The 16077-nt window shown below is 44.1% G+C and overlaps 1 protein-coding gene across 4 annotated transcripts in view; it reads left to right on the top strand.

Moving 5' to 3' along the window:
• Positions 1–10714, top strand: part of PRR5 (proline rich 5) — a 92069-nt gene extending 81355 nt beyond the window's left edge. For all 4 annotated transcript variants that reach the window (XM_051636128.1, XM_051636137.1, XM_051636119.1 and 1 more), the window contains 2 exons: positions 6479–6617; positions 9565–10714. In XM_051636128.1, the coding sequence (XP_051492088.1) occupies positions 6479–6617; positions 9565–10115 (690 nt within the window). In that variant the 3' untranslated portion in view covers positions 10116–10714. The remainder of the gene's footprint in view (positions 1–6478; positions 6618–9564) is intronic.
• The last annotated feature ends 5363 nt before the right edge of the window (positions 10715–16077 follow it).

Raw genomic sequence — 16077 nt, 5'->3', positions numbered from 1 at the left:
CCTTTCTGCCATGTGCCAGGCTTTCACAACCCATGCTCACAGGGGCATGGGAAGCCTAAAAACTCTTGTGTCCTAGGTTGCCTGGACTGTCTAATGAGACACACCAGCCCATCAGCAGCCTAAAGAGGTTTTCATGGCTGTGACTGTCTTTGGGGATTGCTTTATGTCTGATCTTTTTACCAGAGCCCGAGGAAGTGAAGTAGCCAAAACCAGGAGAAAAGTGGTGGGAGGCGGATGATAAATTTCTGGGCTCCTTTGCCCAGAAGACCTGAAGGCCTCCCCAGTGGGCTGGGCTTGGTGCAGCCAGGTCTATAGTAATTTCAGAGCTTTTGTTTGGAACTGCTGATACTATCCAGTTACATTTTCAGTGACCTTTTTTTTTTTTTTTTTTTTACCAAAAATTAAAGGATTTCAGTTATGGTGATAAATAAAAAGATGGAGCCAGAGCCTTGGGGAGCATGCAGCAGTGACCAGTCCCAGTTGCAGAGGGACAGAGGCTGCAGGCAAGATTGCATCTTACACTGAGTGGGATCTGGGGCAGGTGTGCCTGCCTGCGTGCTGCTGTCACTGTTCACTGCCTGTGCAGAGAAGAGCAGGGTATTACAAATTGATATAACAGGGTACAAAAATAGAGAGTTGTGATTGTGGTTATTTCATTGCCATGGTAAAATAAATAAAGGATATTTTATACTTTTTTTTTTTTTTAAGAAAGATTGTGGCAAATGTTACCAAAATGGAGTTTAGCTTTCCGGCAGTTTTACAAGTCAAGTAGCCTGTGCTTAGATACAATGTTGATAATGGCTCAAGAGTATTTTTTGTTAAAGTATACATTCATTAAAAATTTTCAGAGTAATCCATCTTTGTTGTACAGCATGCAAAAGGTTAAAGTAATAAACCTTAGCCTCAGGCAGGTTTTAAGGTTGTGTTTGAGGGGGACTCTTCAAGTCATTAAATGCTTGCTGGGAGTGGCCTTCACTTTAGGACCACTTTGAGGCTTAGAGAAGTCCTGTATATTGAAAAAGGAGGCTGTGGCCCTTAACCTGGGGTTACAAACCCCCCAGCTATTATTCTCATAGAGTCAACGTATCTGCTTATTCACAGTGCTGAAAGACGAGTTTATTCTTTCCTCTGTGCTTTCATAAGAAGCCCTTGTGCCCTTTAAAAACTCAGTAGGAGTTTGTGGTTGACTTATGGAATTAACAGGGATGGAAACCTGAGCAGTTTGATGCATCTATTCTCCTTGGAATAGCTTATGGTTTTGACTCACAGGGTTTTGTTCCCAAGCACAAGGAATGTTTTGTTCCAGCAACTTACTGGAGTGCAGCAGTGGGGGGCAGGCAGGGCAAGTAACTTCATAAAGTAGCTACCTCAATAGCCTGTAGTCTTTAGGGTATATGTCCCTTCTAGGAGTGCTTACAGATCTACATATCAAAAATAATAGTGGATAGGGTCCTTTTAGTGCTTTTGAACAACTATATACAATTCTCTGATTCTAAATTATTTAACTACAGGTTAATGAAGTAAGGGACTTGGATACGGTGTTATATGCAGGAATACGTCTCTGTTCTTGATGCTGAATATAGACCTTTTCCATTTGCAATGGTATTCACATATTCAGGACTCACATCACTATTATCCATGCCTTGAGAGTAGGGCAGACTCTTGTAATAACATTACATTATAATCCTTCCAAAGAGAATGAGGTGACTCAAGTTGCATTTCAGAACAGTGTGAGAAAGATGAGGATTTTATCCAGCAGCTACACTGCTACAGAAGTACTAAGGTACTTGCAGCTGTTCGATATTGAGCTATTTTGGCCCTCAGTTGATAAATAAATAAATAGCTCTTTTGAAATTCCTTTGAAAGGAATTTAATAGATACATCTCAAAATTGCAGAGAAGCATGAAACTCTCCTGCTAAAATGAAATTGGGTTCATTAAAGGTCACTGTCATCTCTTAAAGTAAGTTTTTACATGTCTGCAGAGCAAATATTGCGTTGAAGTCTCTGTGGTGGAGTCTCTGTTTTACTGTTAATGCTCCAAGTTTTCTTTTTTCCTCCAAATTACGATACCGTTTCCTAAAAGGTAAGCAGCCAGCCTCTAGATATGACTTTTGTTTTATAGCTATATAGTGACATACCAGTCTAGTTAGGCATCAAGCAGTAAGTGCAAGAAGAACCCTGAGCAGCCAAAATAATAGGAAAAAAATTTTTTTGTTCTTTTGATGGTGACTTTTAAGTCCTGCTATCAGTTTTTCAGAAACTATTGTGACACAGATAACAATCCCAACATAGCTTTGCTCTAACGCTGATTTTGCCTTTATTAGCATAATCACTTAGAACATTGGAAAAGGACTTACATACATCTTTAAATATATATAGATATCCATGTAGATAGATGTATATATGTCTATACAGGTATATCTATCTATCTGTATTTACATACAGATAAAAAAGCCTTTAGAATCATACTTTGCTCCATCCTAAACTTCCAACAGAAGTGCTTTCCCACTGAATTTGGTGTCATACAAAGAGGTGATTTCACATGTGACATAATGGTTGGAGCAGAAACATCTAGTGGAGAGAAGAGTTTAAATGCACTCATGGGGCTGGCAACTAAAGCAAAACAGAAGCTTTCCCTGGCCTGCTAAAGCTTGTCTGCTTTAGGAGGTGTCCATCCTTCCCCTTGAAGGGGGCCCCTCACGCCCCTCAGACCCAAATTACAGTGCCAAATTACAGTTTGAGGTTTGCACACTGCTGTAGTAACAAGAATTGGCAGCTCAGTCACCATTTCAGACCCCTCCTGTCACCCATCTTCTGTATACTAATAGCAGCGACGCAGTAGGAGCTGGGACTCTAGCTCCTCCCCCAGGGCTGTGGTATCTGTTGGCTGCTGCAGCCCCTGTTGCTGTGGGCTTGCTGTTCCCCACACCCTGCTCCCGGCTGTCTCAGAGGTGCTGGTGCCAGAGCAAGCTCACCTCTGGCTGCCCTTCAGCAGCACCAAACTCAGCACCAGCCACACCCAGGGTTCACTAAAGAAGCAAAACTGAAGGAATTGCAGAATTGGAGAGTCCCACTTTCTCGATAGGATTGTGTGCACCTCTGCCCCTGTTCCTACCTTTGGTATGTCTCAGCTAACCTGTTGTGGGCTCATGAATGAAGCTGCAGCTCCCTTCTTCCTGGGACGTGATCTTAAAAGCTCATGAAGAGAAGCAGGGGTTGCCTCGCATCCCATGACCCAACCTTTGACAGCCTACAGCCCCAACTTGGGTCGGGATGCTTCCCAGCTGTGTCATATTGACACAGCTGCAGCAAGGACCAGTTGGCTCTGGGTCAGGGACATTTGGCTTTGTGAGCAGCACACAGTGACAGCAGCATTGTGCCACTCTGCCCCTGGGCAGGGGCTGCGGCCAGGTGGACCCAGCTTGCTCTGGACTTGCAGACACTCCTTTGGGCCACTTGGGCTGGGGTAATTTGTAAGTAAGTGAAGGTGGTGTTCTGCTCATATGGAAAGCTTAGGTTTAGGAAGCTGAGATTGTCCTTGCTGAATACTGGGATGGACTTGTATTTGGTTAAATAGAGGCCTGGAGGATGTTTGTCATTGAATGACACAGCAGAAAGAAACTCAGGAAAAACAGTCTTTTACATGTTCAGGACGTGGTCTGCAGCCTCTTACACTCATGTTCTCACAGAAGCTGCAGACCAAGAAAGTGATTTAAGGGAACTGTCCCATGCAGTGCCTGCAGGAAAGTCTGGAACAATGGCCAATGCAGGAAGGATATCACAGGTGGATACGGCACATTTTTGCCAAGTTGCAGAGCAGAAGAGAAGTCACCATGGCTCCAGCGGATGCCAGAAGTTTTATGACTTTTCAGTATGTTTTGAAAAGCATCCCACAGTTGATCACAGAGCTGAAGAATAAGGCTCATGACTGGCTGTGTTAATACTGGGTGGTTTTATGCTGTAAAGGTCTCTTCACATCAAAGGTGGGAACTAAAGGAGGCTGAAGTGAAAAGTGAGATTAGCACTGGAGAGCAGGAGTGAAACTTGAGGGCAAGACTGAAGAAGCAGCTGATAGAAGTCGGTAGGGAATTAGAATTTTGAGAGTAGAGGGTGTTTCTCAGGAACAGTGAGCCAACAGGCTCTCCAGGCACAGCAGCCACAGGGCAGCAGTGGTGGGGATGATACAAATCTGTGCCCCAGCACAGCTGCTCCCCAGCCCTGTGATGGAGGGGTGTCACAGCATCTGGAGCTTGGGGGTCAAGTCTCCATCCTCTCAACTCACCCCAGGAGCCTACCCTACCTGAACAGAGCTGCTGGAAACCCCTTATATCCCTGCCAGAGCAGCAGTCAACACAGAATACAGCTCAGGCTTTTGAGGTGTTCATCAAGGAAGGAGGAGTGCATAGCAGAACAGATAACTCAAACCAAGAAGGAAACCAAAATAACTTTTCGGGCATGTAAGGCCAATAGGAAATCAGATTGTGTTAAGATGCTATAAAGCAACAGCACTTATCACTTGTACAGTGTTGCAGTTCTGCCAGCAATAAGAGTGATTCTGTAGGCAGCGTGGTACTAGTAAGTCACTGGGTTTCATTCTCCACAATTGATATTTAGCTACCCTCTTTCACAAGTATCAAAAATACTTAAATGGCAGAAAAGTAAATACAGCGTTAACACAAAGTCTGAGCGTGAGCATGGCTAAATGTCACTGGCTTTTGCCACTAGTATTATATATCACGTTTAGGAGACCAGGTCTGGAGGTAATTGGAGTGGAAACCTGGAACAGTGCCAGTGGGTTATGAGCTCGATGCAGTTGTAAATACGTAGTAAGGTGGAAGGTAAGGCATATTGTCCTTCCAGGGGCTGAAAAAGTCTTGGCTAAATCCCAGCAAGACAGGAAGGGAAACCCCAGAGCAGATCTCAACATGATAAGAATTGAGAGCCTTCCTCTTGTTTCTTGAAACATTTCCTCTGATAGAAGTCAGCAATGACTTGGAAATAGTACATGCACGTTCACTAAGTCTTCTGAACCATTCGCATGTTATTTTTGTCTGGTTTAAACTGGTTGACTAGGTATGAGTCCATTCTACTGTTACTTAGGTGTTTGCAAGCTTTCAGATTCACTGCGTATACTCCTCTGCTCATATTTGTGACTCTCCAAAAGTTTGACAAGACATTGCATCTCTCCAAAGATTGCTATACATTATTTAAAACCTACTGAACTGGAATCCAAATTCTCTCCACCCTCTGTTGGCCATAATTTATTTTCCATTCATAAACTAAAGTAAGGCCCCGCACCCAGGGGTGATGTAAGCCATTGACAAACACGTCACAGGCTGACAGTCACTCACAAACACTGGCTGGTGAATCATACTGGGCAGCCAAAACATCCTAAACATCAGGATCCTTTCACATGCCAAAGGAAATGTTGCAGTTTTACTCATTTGATCTGCATATTGCTCTCTGGAGGCTTTCATCCCAACATGTTCTTTTTTACAATAATTCAGGGACATGAATAAGAAATCTGGAATTCTGCTAAATTCAAACTACTTGCTGAGTATGACATTTAGGATCTTAATTCTGCAAGAAGTTACGTCAAACATACGGCCACATAGCAACACAATTTAGTAATTTAGTGATTGTGAACAACAATTTAGTAATTGTGAATTTAATTTGGGTTGCAAGGGGAATCCTACACTAGTATACAGTGTCTGCTCAGACAACACAGGAACACATGCTGCAGCTGCAAGTGGAAGGGAGAGTACAGCTCCATGGGATTTTTCTGCCACCTCTGCAGCCTTGTACACGTATTTGTGGGTGGAAGTGCAGAGTTAACAGCTAAGAGCAACAGATTTTTCCTGTGGGTAAATCTTATAACATGACTTCTGTCTGGATGATGGTAGGTGCCAGTGGGGGGGTGAGGAAAGAGGTGCAAACGTCTTCACTATAAATATTTGTTGTTGAAAATATCCTGGACAAAATATTTCTGAATCTGTTTCACCTTTTTCTTAACCATGTTGGCATTGCTTAGATGGCAGTGACACCCTGTGGTACCAGCTGCTGGTGCAGCACTCGGCAATAATGTGTTCAGGAAGTCAGTGTAAGATTGCAGTAACAAAGTCCAGGGGTGTTTTTAATTCACCTTCACAGACTGCATCCTCCCTAACTGCCTTTGCACTAAGTGGGATGTACCTTTCTGGATTTAAGTATGCTGGAAGTAGCTACTGCCTCTTTCTGAGCATTTGTGCAGTGCCTGCATGGTGAGTCTCTCTGGTTTGACTCGCATCTCTCAGCTTTACAGGAAGAGGAATCAGTTGTAGTAACGAACAGGTTCTGAGTAACACACCAAATCTGGATGCACCTTTCCTATATATAACTCAGTGAAAATGCTTGCTACCTCTCTGCTTTTCCCAGTGAGCAAGGAAGGCTTGTGGTTGGAGAGGACAGTGCTCATCTCAGGTATTTTCTCTCTTTTAGGGGGTTCACGAGTCGAAAGGTGTGACTGAAGATTATTTGAAACTGGAGTCCCTGATCCAGAAAGTGGTTTCTCCTTACTTGGGCACATACGGTCTCTATTCCAGTGATGGACCCTTCACGCACTCGTCCTGTATCTTGGGTAAGGATAACAGAGGCTCGATGTGACATGGCACAGAGGACTTGGTCCAAAAATCAAAACCTTGGTCCGCACAGGGCTGGAGCCCACATGAGAGGAGGCTGCTGCTACTAACACAACACAGTCAGGCTCCTTTTCTAAGGCCATGCTCTTCACAGTGTGCAGAGTCACAGTGAAGCTTGCCAGTGGTAGAAGATGAAAACAGATCATCATAACAGTGCTCATTAATCATTCTGTGAATCTAGAGCATGTTTAGCATTTCCATTCTTCCCTTTAATGAGAGAGCTTTAACATGGGATGCTTTATGGCCATTGAGAGGAAGAAGCAAGAAGCCATTTCAAGAGTGCTGAGTTGTGTCCATTCATTAGTGCTCAAAGGTGATACAAAGCTGTTTCAAGCAGGAAAGAGAGTAGGAATTTGTCCTAGAGAAGAGTAAGCAATAAGCCTTCAAACATGTAAAAGTTTTCTGCAGAATGGAAGGTACTGAGCTGTTCTCCATCCAGCTGGAGATTAGAAAAATATAGTGGAGTGCACACAGCAAGGGAAATTAAGATTACAAGTTAGGGAAAATCTCTATAATGTCGCTTAAACTGTCTCTGGAGTCTGTTAAGTCTTCACATATATACATGTCACATACGTAGGCATACACAGGGAGCAAGGTAGGTAAAGGTGGTCCTGCCTGGTGGCAGAGGCTGACTGTGTGACCTTCTTAATTCCCTTCCAGCATAGTGTCTATGATTCCTTGAGCTCTGAAGCATTCAGTGACTTCCATAAAGGCATGATTAGGCTGAGATTAAGGTCTTTTGAATATCCCATGTAATAATTAAATCTTTTGAAAATGCAAGGGGGATACTACCGGTGTAAGTTAAAAAGGCAGTGCAGTAGTACCTGAGCATTTTAATGTAAATACTCTGATGGCCTCCTTGAATAGATAAAATTGATAGGGAAAATAAAGTCAATTGCATGTTTTCTATACAGTCAATTTAATCTGTTTGCTTGTCAGAAATAGTCAATAAGGTAGTTTATTTTCCCTGGAAACCAAATGGAAAAATGGTTTTATTGCAGTAGGTGTTTAAGGAACAAAACAGTTTTATCTGAATAAGCAGAAGCCTGTTATTTATGGAAAATGGTTCAGGATTGCTACTTGGTATTCATTGCTTGCCATTAAAAGGCCACAGGCATTTAAATGGAGCCCCAAAGTGATGGTTTTTGAATACAAGTTTCTGTATGTCAGGACAGAAAAAATGCACCTAAAGAGAATAGAACTCCAGTGAAGTGGGTCGTTAGAAAATAAGTGTTATATTATATGACTGCAGACAACAGGAAGGTTTTGGTGGACTCAGTACTTCCCCTTGCTGTGGTCTGCGGCTGTACCCCTGAGTAGCAGTTACTGTAGCCAACAAACCTGGATCCAAGAGAGCTGAGTGCTTAAGTCTCTGCTGCTTTTAAGCTAATACATCTACTTCTGTGCAGGTATTTTGCTAGTATGATTTATGTCCTGGTAAGCACATAATTTGATCATAGAATGCCAGGTTGGAAGGGACCTTAAGGTCATCTGTCTAGTTCCAGCCTGTCTAGGTAGGAACACAGTTTAGAAGAGACAGGTCACTGTCAAGCTGAGTCTTAAAAGTGTACAGTCTTGGGGAACCACCAACCCACCACTTCCCTGGGGAGATGATTCCAGTGTCCGGCTGTTCTCAGAGGGAAAACTTTTCGTCTGCTGCCCAGTTGGGATCTCCCCAGGAGTAACTTGCACCCGTCCCCCCTTGTGTTTCTCATGTGGCACCTTGTAAAAAGGGAGTGTCCCTCTCCTGGGTAGCCACCCTTTCGGCACTGGAACATGGCAGCAAGGTTTCCCCTCAGCCTCCTTTCCTCCAGGCCGAGCAAGCCCAGCTCTCTCAGCCTTCCCTCATACAGCAGGCTGCCCAGTCCTTTGGTCATCTTTGTGGCCCTTCTCTGGACCTTCTCCAGCCTGTGCACACCTTTTTTGTATAGTGGGGACCAGAACTGAAAGCAACTCTCCAAGTGTGGCCTGATGAGCGCTGGTTAGAGCTGGATGATGACTTCTTATGTTTCATGGAGATGGCAAAGTGCGAGTAGCAGGGAGAAAGCTTCAAAAGTGAGACCTATTATTCAAGCCACTTATTTTGTTTTGTTTTTTAACTCCCCCCCCAGTGATTCAGAGCAATAGTCTGCAAAAGGTTTACACGATGATCATTTTGGTCTAGCTGCTGCTGGAGAGCACTAGTGGCAGATCTCTGCTCATTTGCTGCCACCTGCTGCTCATTCTTTGGAAAGAGCCCACTTGGTTAACTGCAGTGTTCTTTGGATCCCTGCTGGATCAGTGCAAGTCTGTTCCCCAGAAAAGTTGCTGTGAACACTGCACTCCAGTTAACATTTTCGAACACTCTTGGTGCTTTATGTTTGTGTTGTCTCTGAGTGATACTTTAATTATAAGGTTTTCTTCCAGAATTATTAGTAAGGCTGCTTCTCTTAATCCTTGTGCCTCAAAATTGAAGAGGCCTGATTTTCCCAGGATGGGTGGGAAATTTACACTTCAGCTACTAGAAATCTGCAGTGACCTTTATAGCCTGAACAAGAACAGAATTGCACTTTCTGTTTTCTGTCTAAAGAAAATATTTGCAATTTTATATCAGGTCTCCCACGATATTTACTATTTTACTCTAGCTGTTGAAGTTGTATAAGGGCATCTCAGTTATTATTTGTAAAGATGTGTTTGGGGTCTTCAATATGCTAAAGAAATCTAGGAAATCTGAATCCCGTGGATCTATAAAACCAGCAAAATGTATTCTTTAAAAAAAGTTCTTGTCATTCAAGAAAAGCTCGTGAATATTCAGCCCTTGACTTTTCTTGTGAACATTTTGAATTATTAGTACCACAAAAGTAGGAGGCTCTGTAGATAAAACTCTGGATTGTTCTCTATTTGCAGAGAAGCGGTTCTTCAGGCGTTCAAAATCGGGTGACATCCTTGCCAAGAACCCTGTGGTGCGCTCAAAAAGCTACAACAATCCACTGCTGACGCCAGTAGCCGAGTATGAAACCGAGGGTATGGCTGCCAATGGAACAGGCATCCGAAGGCACTCTGTTTCAGAAATGACCTCCTGCCTGGAGCTACAGGGGTACTCCAACCTCACCACCATCATGGACAGCGGTTCCAAGAGCTCTATGACCGCCACGAAAAGCTCACTGTCGGGAGACCTGGAGAGGCCCAGCCCTGGGTCAGTACAGTGCTCTAGCAAACTCAGCACGGTTGAGCAACAGAAAGGACTCTTCCACTCAATTAACGACTCCCATAGGTCTTTTGAGCTGGACAGGGACCCTTCCTTGATTCCAGTTCCCTCTTCCAGCCCTGAGAACATAGTGGATCAGATTTTGGAGTCAATTGACTCTGATTCTGAAGGCATTTTTATTGATTTTGGCCGAGGCTGTTCCAATTCATCAGCATACAATGTGGACGTGAACAGACAGAGCATCATGTGAAGGACATTGGGAGACAAACCTTGGGTTTTAATATTATATATGAAAGTTACTAATGTGTTGAGTCAGACCGACTGCAGGCAAACCAGATGTGTCTAGGGCAGAGCCTCTGTTGTAGGTCATCACAACTGTACTGAAGTACACAAGTTTACAGCAGGCAGGAATCTGCTGTGAGGGGAAAGAAGCTCCAGCAACTTCTCCCTGTCACTCTGCAGCTGGATTGCCTATTGCCTTTACAAACTTAGGGATTCACAAGCTGACAAGTGGCTGGTAAAATGCTATTAGTGCAGCTGGCAGTGTTCATTCAGTAAAACAGCCTAGCAAATAGCAGTGTTCACTTTTAATTTTGTCAAGAGATTCCTGTAGATGGCAGGTTCAGGTTGTCCTCTGAACTGTAACACTTCAGCCAGAGTAAAAAAAAAAAACATTTTATAAAAAGCCAAAAAAACCTGGAGGCTGTGGGCCTTTATGCCACAGAATAAAGTGATAAAGAAGTCTCTTTTAATCTTTTTCTTGTACATCTTGTATGCACTCCTTTGCCTAATGGTGAGTTAGAGTTCTTGAAGAAAGGCAAATAAACAGAAACGTGCTGCCTGATGTCACGCGATGCCTCATGTCTCAAGTTCTGTTTCACAGCCAATATCTGGTGTTTGTGAGAGAGTTGTTGTGAAGCTGGCTTTTAAGGCCATGTTAATTTGCTCTGAATGTGGCACTTCCAAGAAATCCATGCACTGTCAACTCCTGGAGCATCCATTGTATGGAGGGATTCCAGCAGAATTCAACTTACTTGTTTTCTAAATAAATAAAAATATGGCCTCTTGGTGGAAATACTCTTTATATATTTGTATTCTTAAATAATGCAATCACGCATATACTGACAATTACGTATTGGTGTGTGGGGACTGTGAGCCTTGCAGGTCTTCTCAGCCTGAGCACTCACACTCTTTGATTCTCCTTTGCAGTAACATGGTGTTGTAAGAGATGTGTCAGTGGTTTTACAGAGGATTGATGCACATGATACTAAGGTGAAGTAGAAATCCTAATGGCTGATAGATTTTTTTTTATCAGAATGTTTTACAGTGAAGCAAGAGCTACTCTACTTTAGGACACTCCATTCTAGGCATCTCTTGTGGAGGAGATGGTCAGTTTGTAACTCCTGAGCTGCTCAGCAGAGACTGGTTATCAGTTTGATCTGGCAGCAAACAGCACTTAACTCAGATGCTCAAGGACTCTCCAGCTTTGCACTTGCATTGCTGGCCCCAGCACTCACCAAAGTCTTCCTGCATTTTGACGTTTCTAGGCTCTAGTCCCCACTTCTGATACTTAATTTCCTTTAGCCTCACTACTTGATCTTTTGGAATGTGTTGACTCAGTCTTTTGATGCTGCCCTGCTTCATTGCTGGAGATTTCAGCTTCCAGATGGATGTGCAGGCTGCCCATAACACAGAGATTGGAGAACCTCAAAATCCAGCTGAGGAAGCAGCCCCATAAACGGGGCAGGCGTTTGGTGTCTCCTTTGCTTCTTTGTTTGGCATGTTCAGCTGTGCAGCCTCCCCTGCAGGTAGGCACTTAAGTTAGGTTTTTTACACAGAGGTGAATAATTGCTTCAATCTCAACAGTCTCAAACCTAACAGCCAGTGAATACACCTGGATAGGACCACCTGATGTGGGACACAGCCTGGAGGGACCCAACACCAGCTGGCAGGAACGCAGGTGTAGCAGCACATCTCCTCAGCGAGAGCAGCTCTGGTGCCTGGGGAGAACTTTGAGGTCCAATAAACAAAACAGCTTAGGATGCAGGCACATAACTAGTCTTCTGGATGTGCAACTGAAAGTTGCAGGTTAGCAGGTCACCTATTTGTCCACTTCCCGGTCATGGTGATGCCTGTGCAATGCCATCGTGGTGCACACACTGGAGTACTTCACTCCTGATAGGGCTGAGCATGTTGGCAGCTCCCTCACATCTGAGGTTTATCAGGTTCCTACCAACTGGTTGCTGTTCCCAGCAGGTGTTTGCCCACCCTTTCTTAGCTGGGGGGCATGGCAAGCCTGCAGTCTCAAGACATACTTGGTGCCATGTTTGGCCCTGTGCAAACCACAGGGGAGAGAGAAGATCTCGCTGAACTTTGATCCAATATCTATGATGGGATCAGTGACTTCCAAAAGTGTCCTCAAGTGGTATAAGCCCACATGCTGGCACATTCAGCCCCCACCCTCATTCCATCTGGCAAACACAGTTCTGTTTCCTGAATTACTGTTTAGGTTGGAGAAAAAGATTATCCACAGCCTTGTTCTAAGCATAGAGTGCAGGGGAGGAGAAGATAGATTCAAAACCTTACCAAACAAAATGGTAAAAATGCAGAGAATCAAGGCCTCTGCACACCTGTCCTTAGGGAACATTACATGTAATCAGAATCATAAGCTTACATAATTATTGGGGAATAATTTAAGCACAGTTGCAACTAAGAGAAAGGGACTGCTAGGACCCCTTCCCACCTGAGCTTTTGCATGGTTAGTGCCCTCCCCTATGATAGGAGACCTTGAATTCCCTGGTATGCTGGCAATGAACCAACCTCCCCCACCTTGCATGCATGGAGGGAATGAAAATTCTCCTCTGGCTGTTTTTAAAGGCTATTTAAAGATAGAGTTCAGCAACTGTGACTGCATAAGAGGAACATTCCTAACAGCCACCTCAGAAAACCTCAAAGAGGAGCAGGATTTAAACAATCTTGTCTTCAGTGTTTCCTGCTGGCCTGGGCAGGCAGCCTGGTGCCTTGTAAAAGATGGGGTTTGGAGACTTCACTTTCTCACATGCACTGGTGGGGCGATCCGGCTGTCCGGGAGCATTGTAGCCCAGCACTTCCAGTCTAGCTTCTACATTTCTCTTGTACTTAAAGTGGGCTCTTTAAGGTCAAAGCCTCAGCAGCTGAAACATCTGTAGGCTTTCATTAGCATGCAGACCTTTTAGCATATGCAGACCAAGGCCCATTCACCAGGACCATATTGGAGAAGGGCAGAAAAGCAATGCAAAACCCAGCCCAGCCTTGCCTTGCCCCCAAAGCTGTGATTGCCAGCTGTGATAGAGTTGAACAAGTATTGAAGGAAGTTGGGTTGAGGCCTGTTGGGGCTCATTCCTTGTTCTTAGGAGCTGGGCTGAGCTGTGGGTGCTTCTATGCTGAAGTAAATGGCTTATCTGTCCTCTAGGATGAAGAGGATCTGAACTGGCTTCAGTTTAAAGTAAGTTAAGCTGATGATGCTGTAATGGAACAGGCTGAGCTCTGTTCTGGTGTGGTTTAGAACTTGCTGAACTAAACTTGCCTCTGCTAGCAAATGTGGTATTCAGCAGTGTTTTGTCTGCTATGCTAAGGCTATACTGCTGGGGTAGTGAATGAAGATGGAGTAAATGCTTTCTGACTCTTAAGGATTCAAACTACAGTTTCAGGGCTATATTTTAATTAAAGAAAACATAAAATCAGTAGGCTTGCTATGAAGAGCCTAAAAATCTGAAGTCAGAGTTTATTTCCCTGCTGCAAGTGATAGGGTGGCATTTTGTCTCTCCTTCAAGTTACATTAAAATATGTAGGCAGATATGACTGTAGATTGAAAAGCTGGGTGTGGTGCTCTAGCTAGTTTCTGTGAAAGTCACCACCTCTGTTGCATTCAGGGATAAAGTTCTCATCAACTAATTCCCCAAGAAGTGGTGTGACTGGTGGAACTATGTACTCTGTAGACAAAGGTGCAGGTGGAGCTGTGATCGAGCTTGGTGTTTTGAGCCTTGGTGCAGGTCTGGATTTTAGTTGCAAGAACCTGTATGTGAATGTGCCAGGTGAGAAGGGGTGTGGAGTCACCTGTGGCCCTGGGAGGACAGATCATGCGAGTGATGCTGAGCCAGACACGTGGGGGCAATCAAAGACCAGTTCTCTGTGGCTTTAAATGCTGCACAGATGTGAGACTACCCTAATTTGTGATCCTTCTACCACTAGGAATCCCTGTGCAGGCAAGTCAGGGTTGTGGTGGTCTTAGAGACAAATCATGGAGTTGTTTCAAAGGCAAAATATGTATCAAAGAGTCTAGTGCAGGTTCTAGCCAAAATATATTTATGAAATGATGGCTTTCAGCTTTCAAATGCTGCTACATGGCAGTGTCCCGGTGCACTAGTGGTACTCGAGCTTTGTCCCTTAGGGGACAGTCTCAGTTTGCCAGTTATTTCCCTCCACCTTGCCTCTGTTATGATAAACTGTGGCATTTTGTATCCTAATCCAAAAGTGCTCTACTCTTTCCTTGGTTGGGATGGGTTCCAAAACCTTAGGAGAGATAATACAGTGTGACAGATAGCACTTAAAGTTCCTGTCACCTGTCACTGCAGGGTGAATGTTCTGCAAGCAAAAGGAACTGGGAGACCAACCTAATGAACAGCTGTCGGGCGCTGAGGAGGAGTAAGACAACTCCTTGGAGCACAACTGAAAATAGCAGAATAATTGGCTGCAAATAATGCTGCCTTAAATAGAGGCCTTTTTTTTACCTTCTTGAAATGGTGAAAATTATTTTCCATTATTCAGTGAGCTCCTGGCAAGCTGTTTTGATAGTGCTTTTGACTGAAACAAACGCATTTGCTGAGGCCATCTGAACCACTGGTGACAGAAGAGCTATGGACCACCTTCTAGAGGCACCATATAGACACGCAAGTAGATTAAAACACCTGACTTCTCAAGTTCTGGTTAGAAATGTATGGACTGCCCTTTTATTAGGCTAATGTGCTGTAAGAGCATCGTGGAAATAAAGATGTCAGAAAGCTCATTCTGTTGTTTTTGAGCTGTGGTCTGCAGGGTTGCGACTGTTGTTCCAGAACTTTTCTCAAAGTATCAGCATTTGGAGACAGGGAGCAGAAACCCAGATACCAGTTGAGCTGGCAGTGCTGCAAAGAGCACATGCAGCTATTTCAATAATATATAAATCCTTGCCTTGAAGAGGCTTTTAACATCTCTTTTTCTTCATGTGGCATGGTAGCAAAGACACCAGATTGCTGCACTCAGTGGTTTACAAGTTCCTAGACTCCTCTTCTAGTGCAAAGGGAGGAGAGGGTACTGGGGGTAGGAAGAGCAGGCCAGCATGTCAAGCTGGGTACAGGGTGAAAAGTGCTGAGAAAGAAGCTGTGCCATTGTGTCCCCTAAAATCCAACTCAGGTTTGAGCTGCTTAAGGTAGTTTGACTTAACTGGCTGCAGATTTCAGCAAGCCACAGACCACCACCCTTCCTGGGAGGGTGATTACAGAAAAGAGTTGTCAGACTAGCTGCTGGAGGAATCCAAGGTGGCTCCTCGTCCCTCCATATGGCCTGAAGGACCACAGGCTCCTACCTGTTTTCTGAAGTTACCAGTGGATTAGGGATCTCTGAGGGATAGAGGTTACACCAAATGATTGAACTCCCCAAGCTATAGAGGGAAGTCCCAGAAAGTGGTTCAAATGTTTTGTCTGGTCCCAGGATACCAGAAGCAAGTGGACAAGCTCTTCAGATGCTGTGTGTTGGCCTAGTTGCTCCATCAAAACCAGTGGTTAAACTTGATTGTTTTCATCAGACTCAAAATAAGGCTAATGTGTTGTCTTCCTGAAATCCTCTACATGGCTTAAAGCTGCTGTTTACTTCTCTGAATCTCCCTCAGAAGCCAGTTTTTGGGGTGACCAGCAGAAAGGAGCTAACTTTGACATAGTATCTCAATGTCCTAAGTATGCTGGCATTTTAATATTCTTCAGGCAGGTAACTTGACTAGTAATTAAATAATTAAAAATAGTCTCTTCTTTCACAAATGGTGCACCCCTCAGGTCTTGTAGCACATGATTGGATTAGCAAATTGGCTGCCCTCCTGCCTCTAGCAGGATTGCCTGCCTGAGGAGCTGTCAGGTTGATCTCTGCCAAAGCTAGAGGAGAGGTAAGGAAAAAATGAGCCTGTGAACAGCTGTAGAACTGCT

This window comes from Apus apus, chromosome 1 (assembly GCF_020740795.1).
Source record: "Apus apus isolate bApuApu2 chromosome 1, bApuApu2.pri.cur, whole genome shotgun sequence".
Lineage (NCBI taxonomy): Eukaryota > Metazoa > Chordata > Aves > Apodiformes > Apodidae > Apus > Apus apus.
Note: the sequence above shows the minus strand (reverse complement) of the source record. Positions and strands in the feature narration are given on the sequence as shown.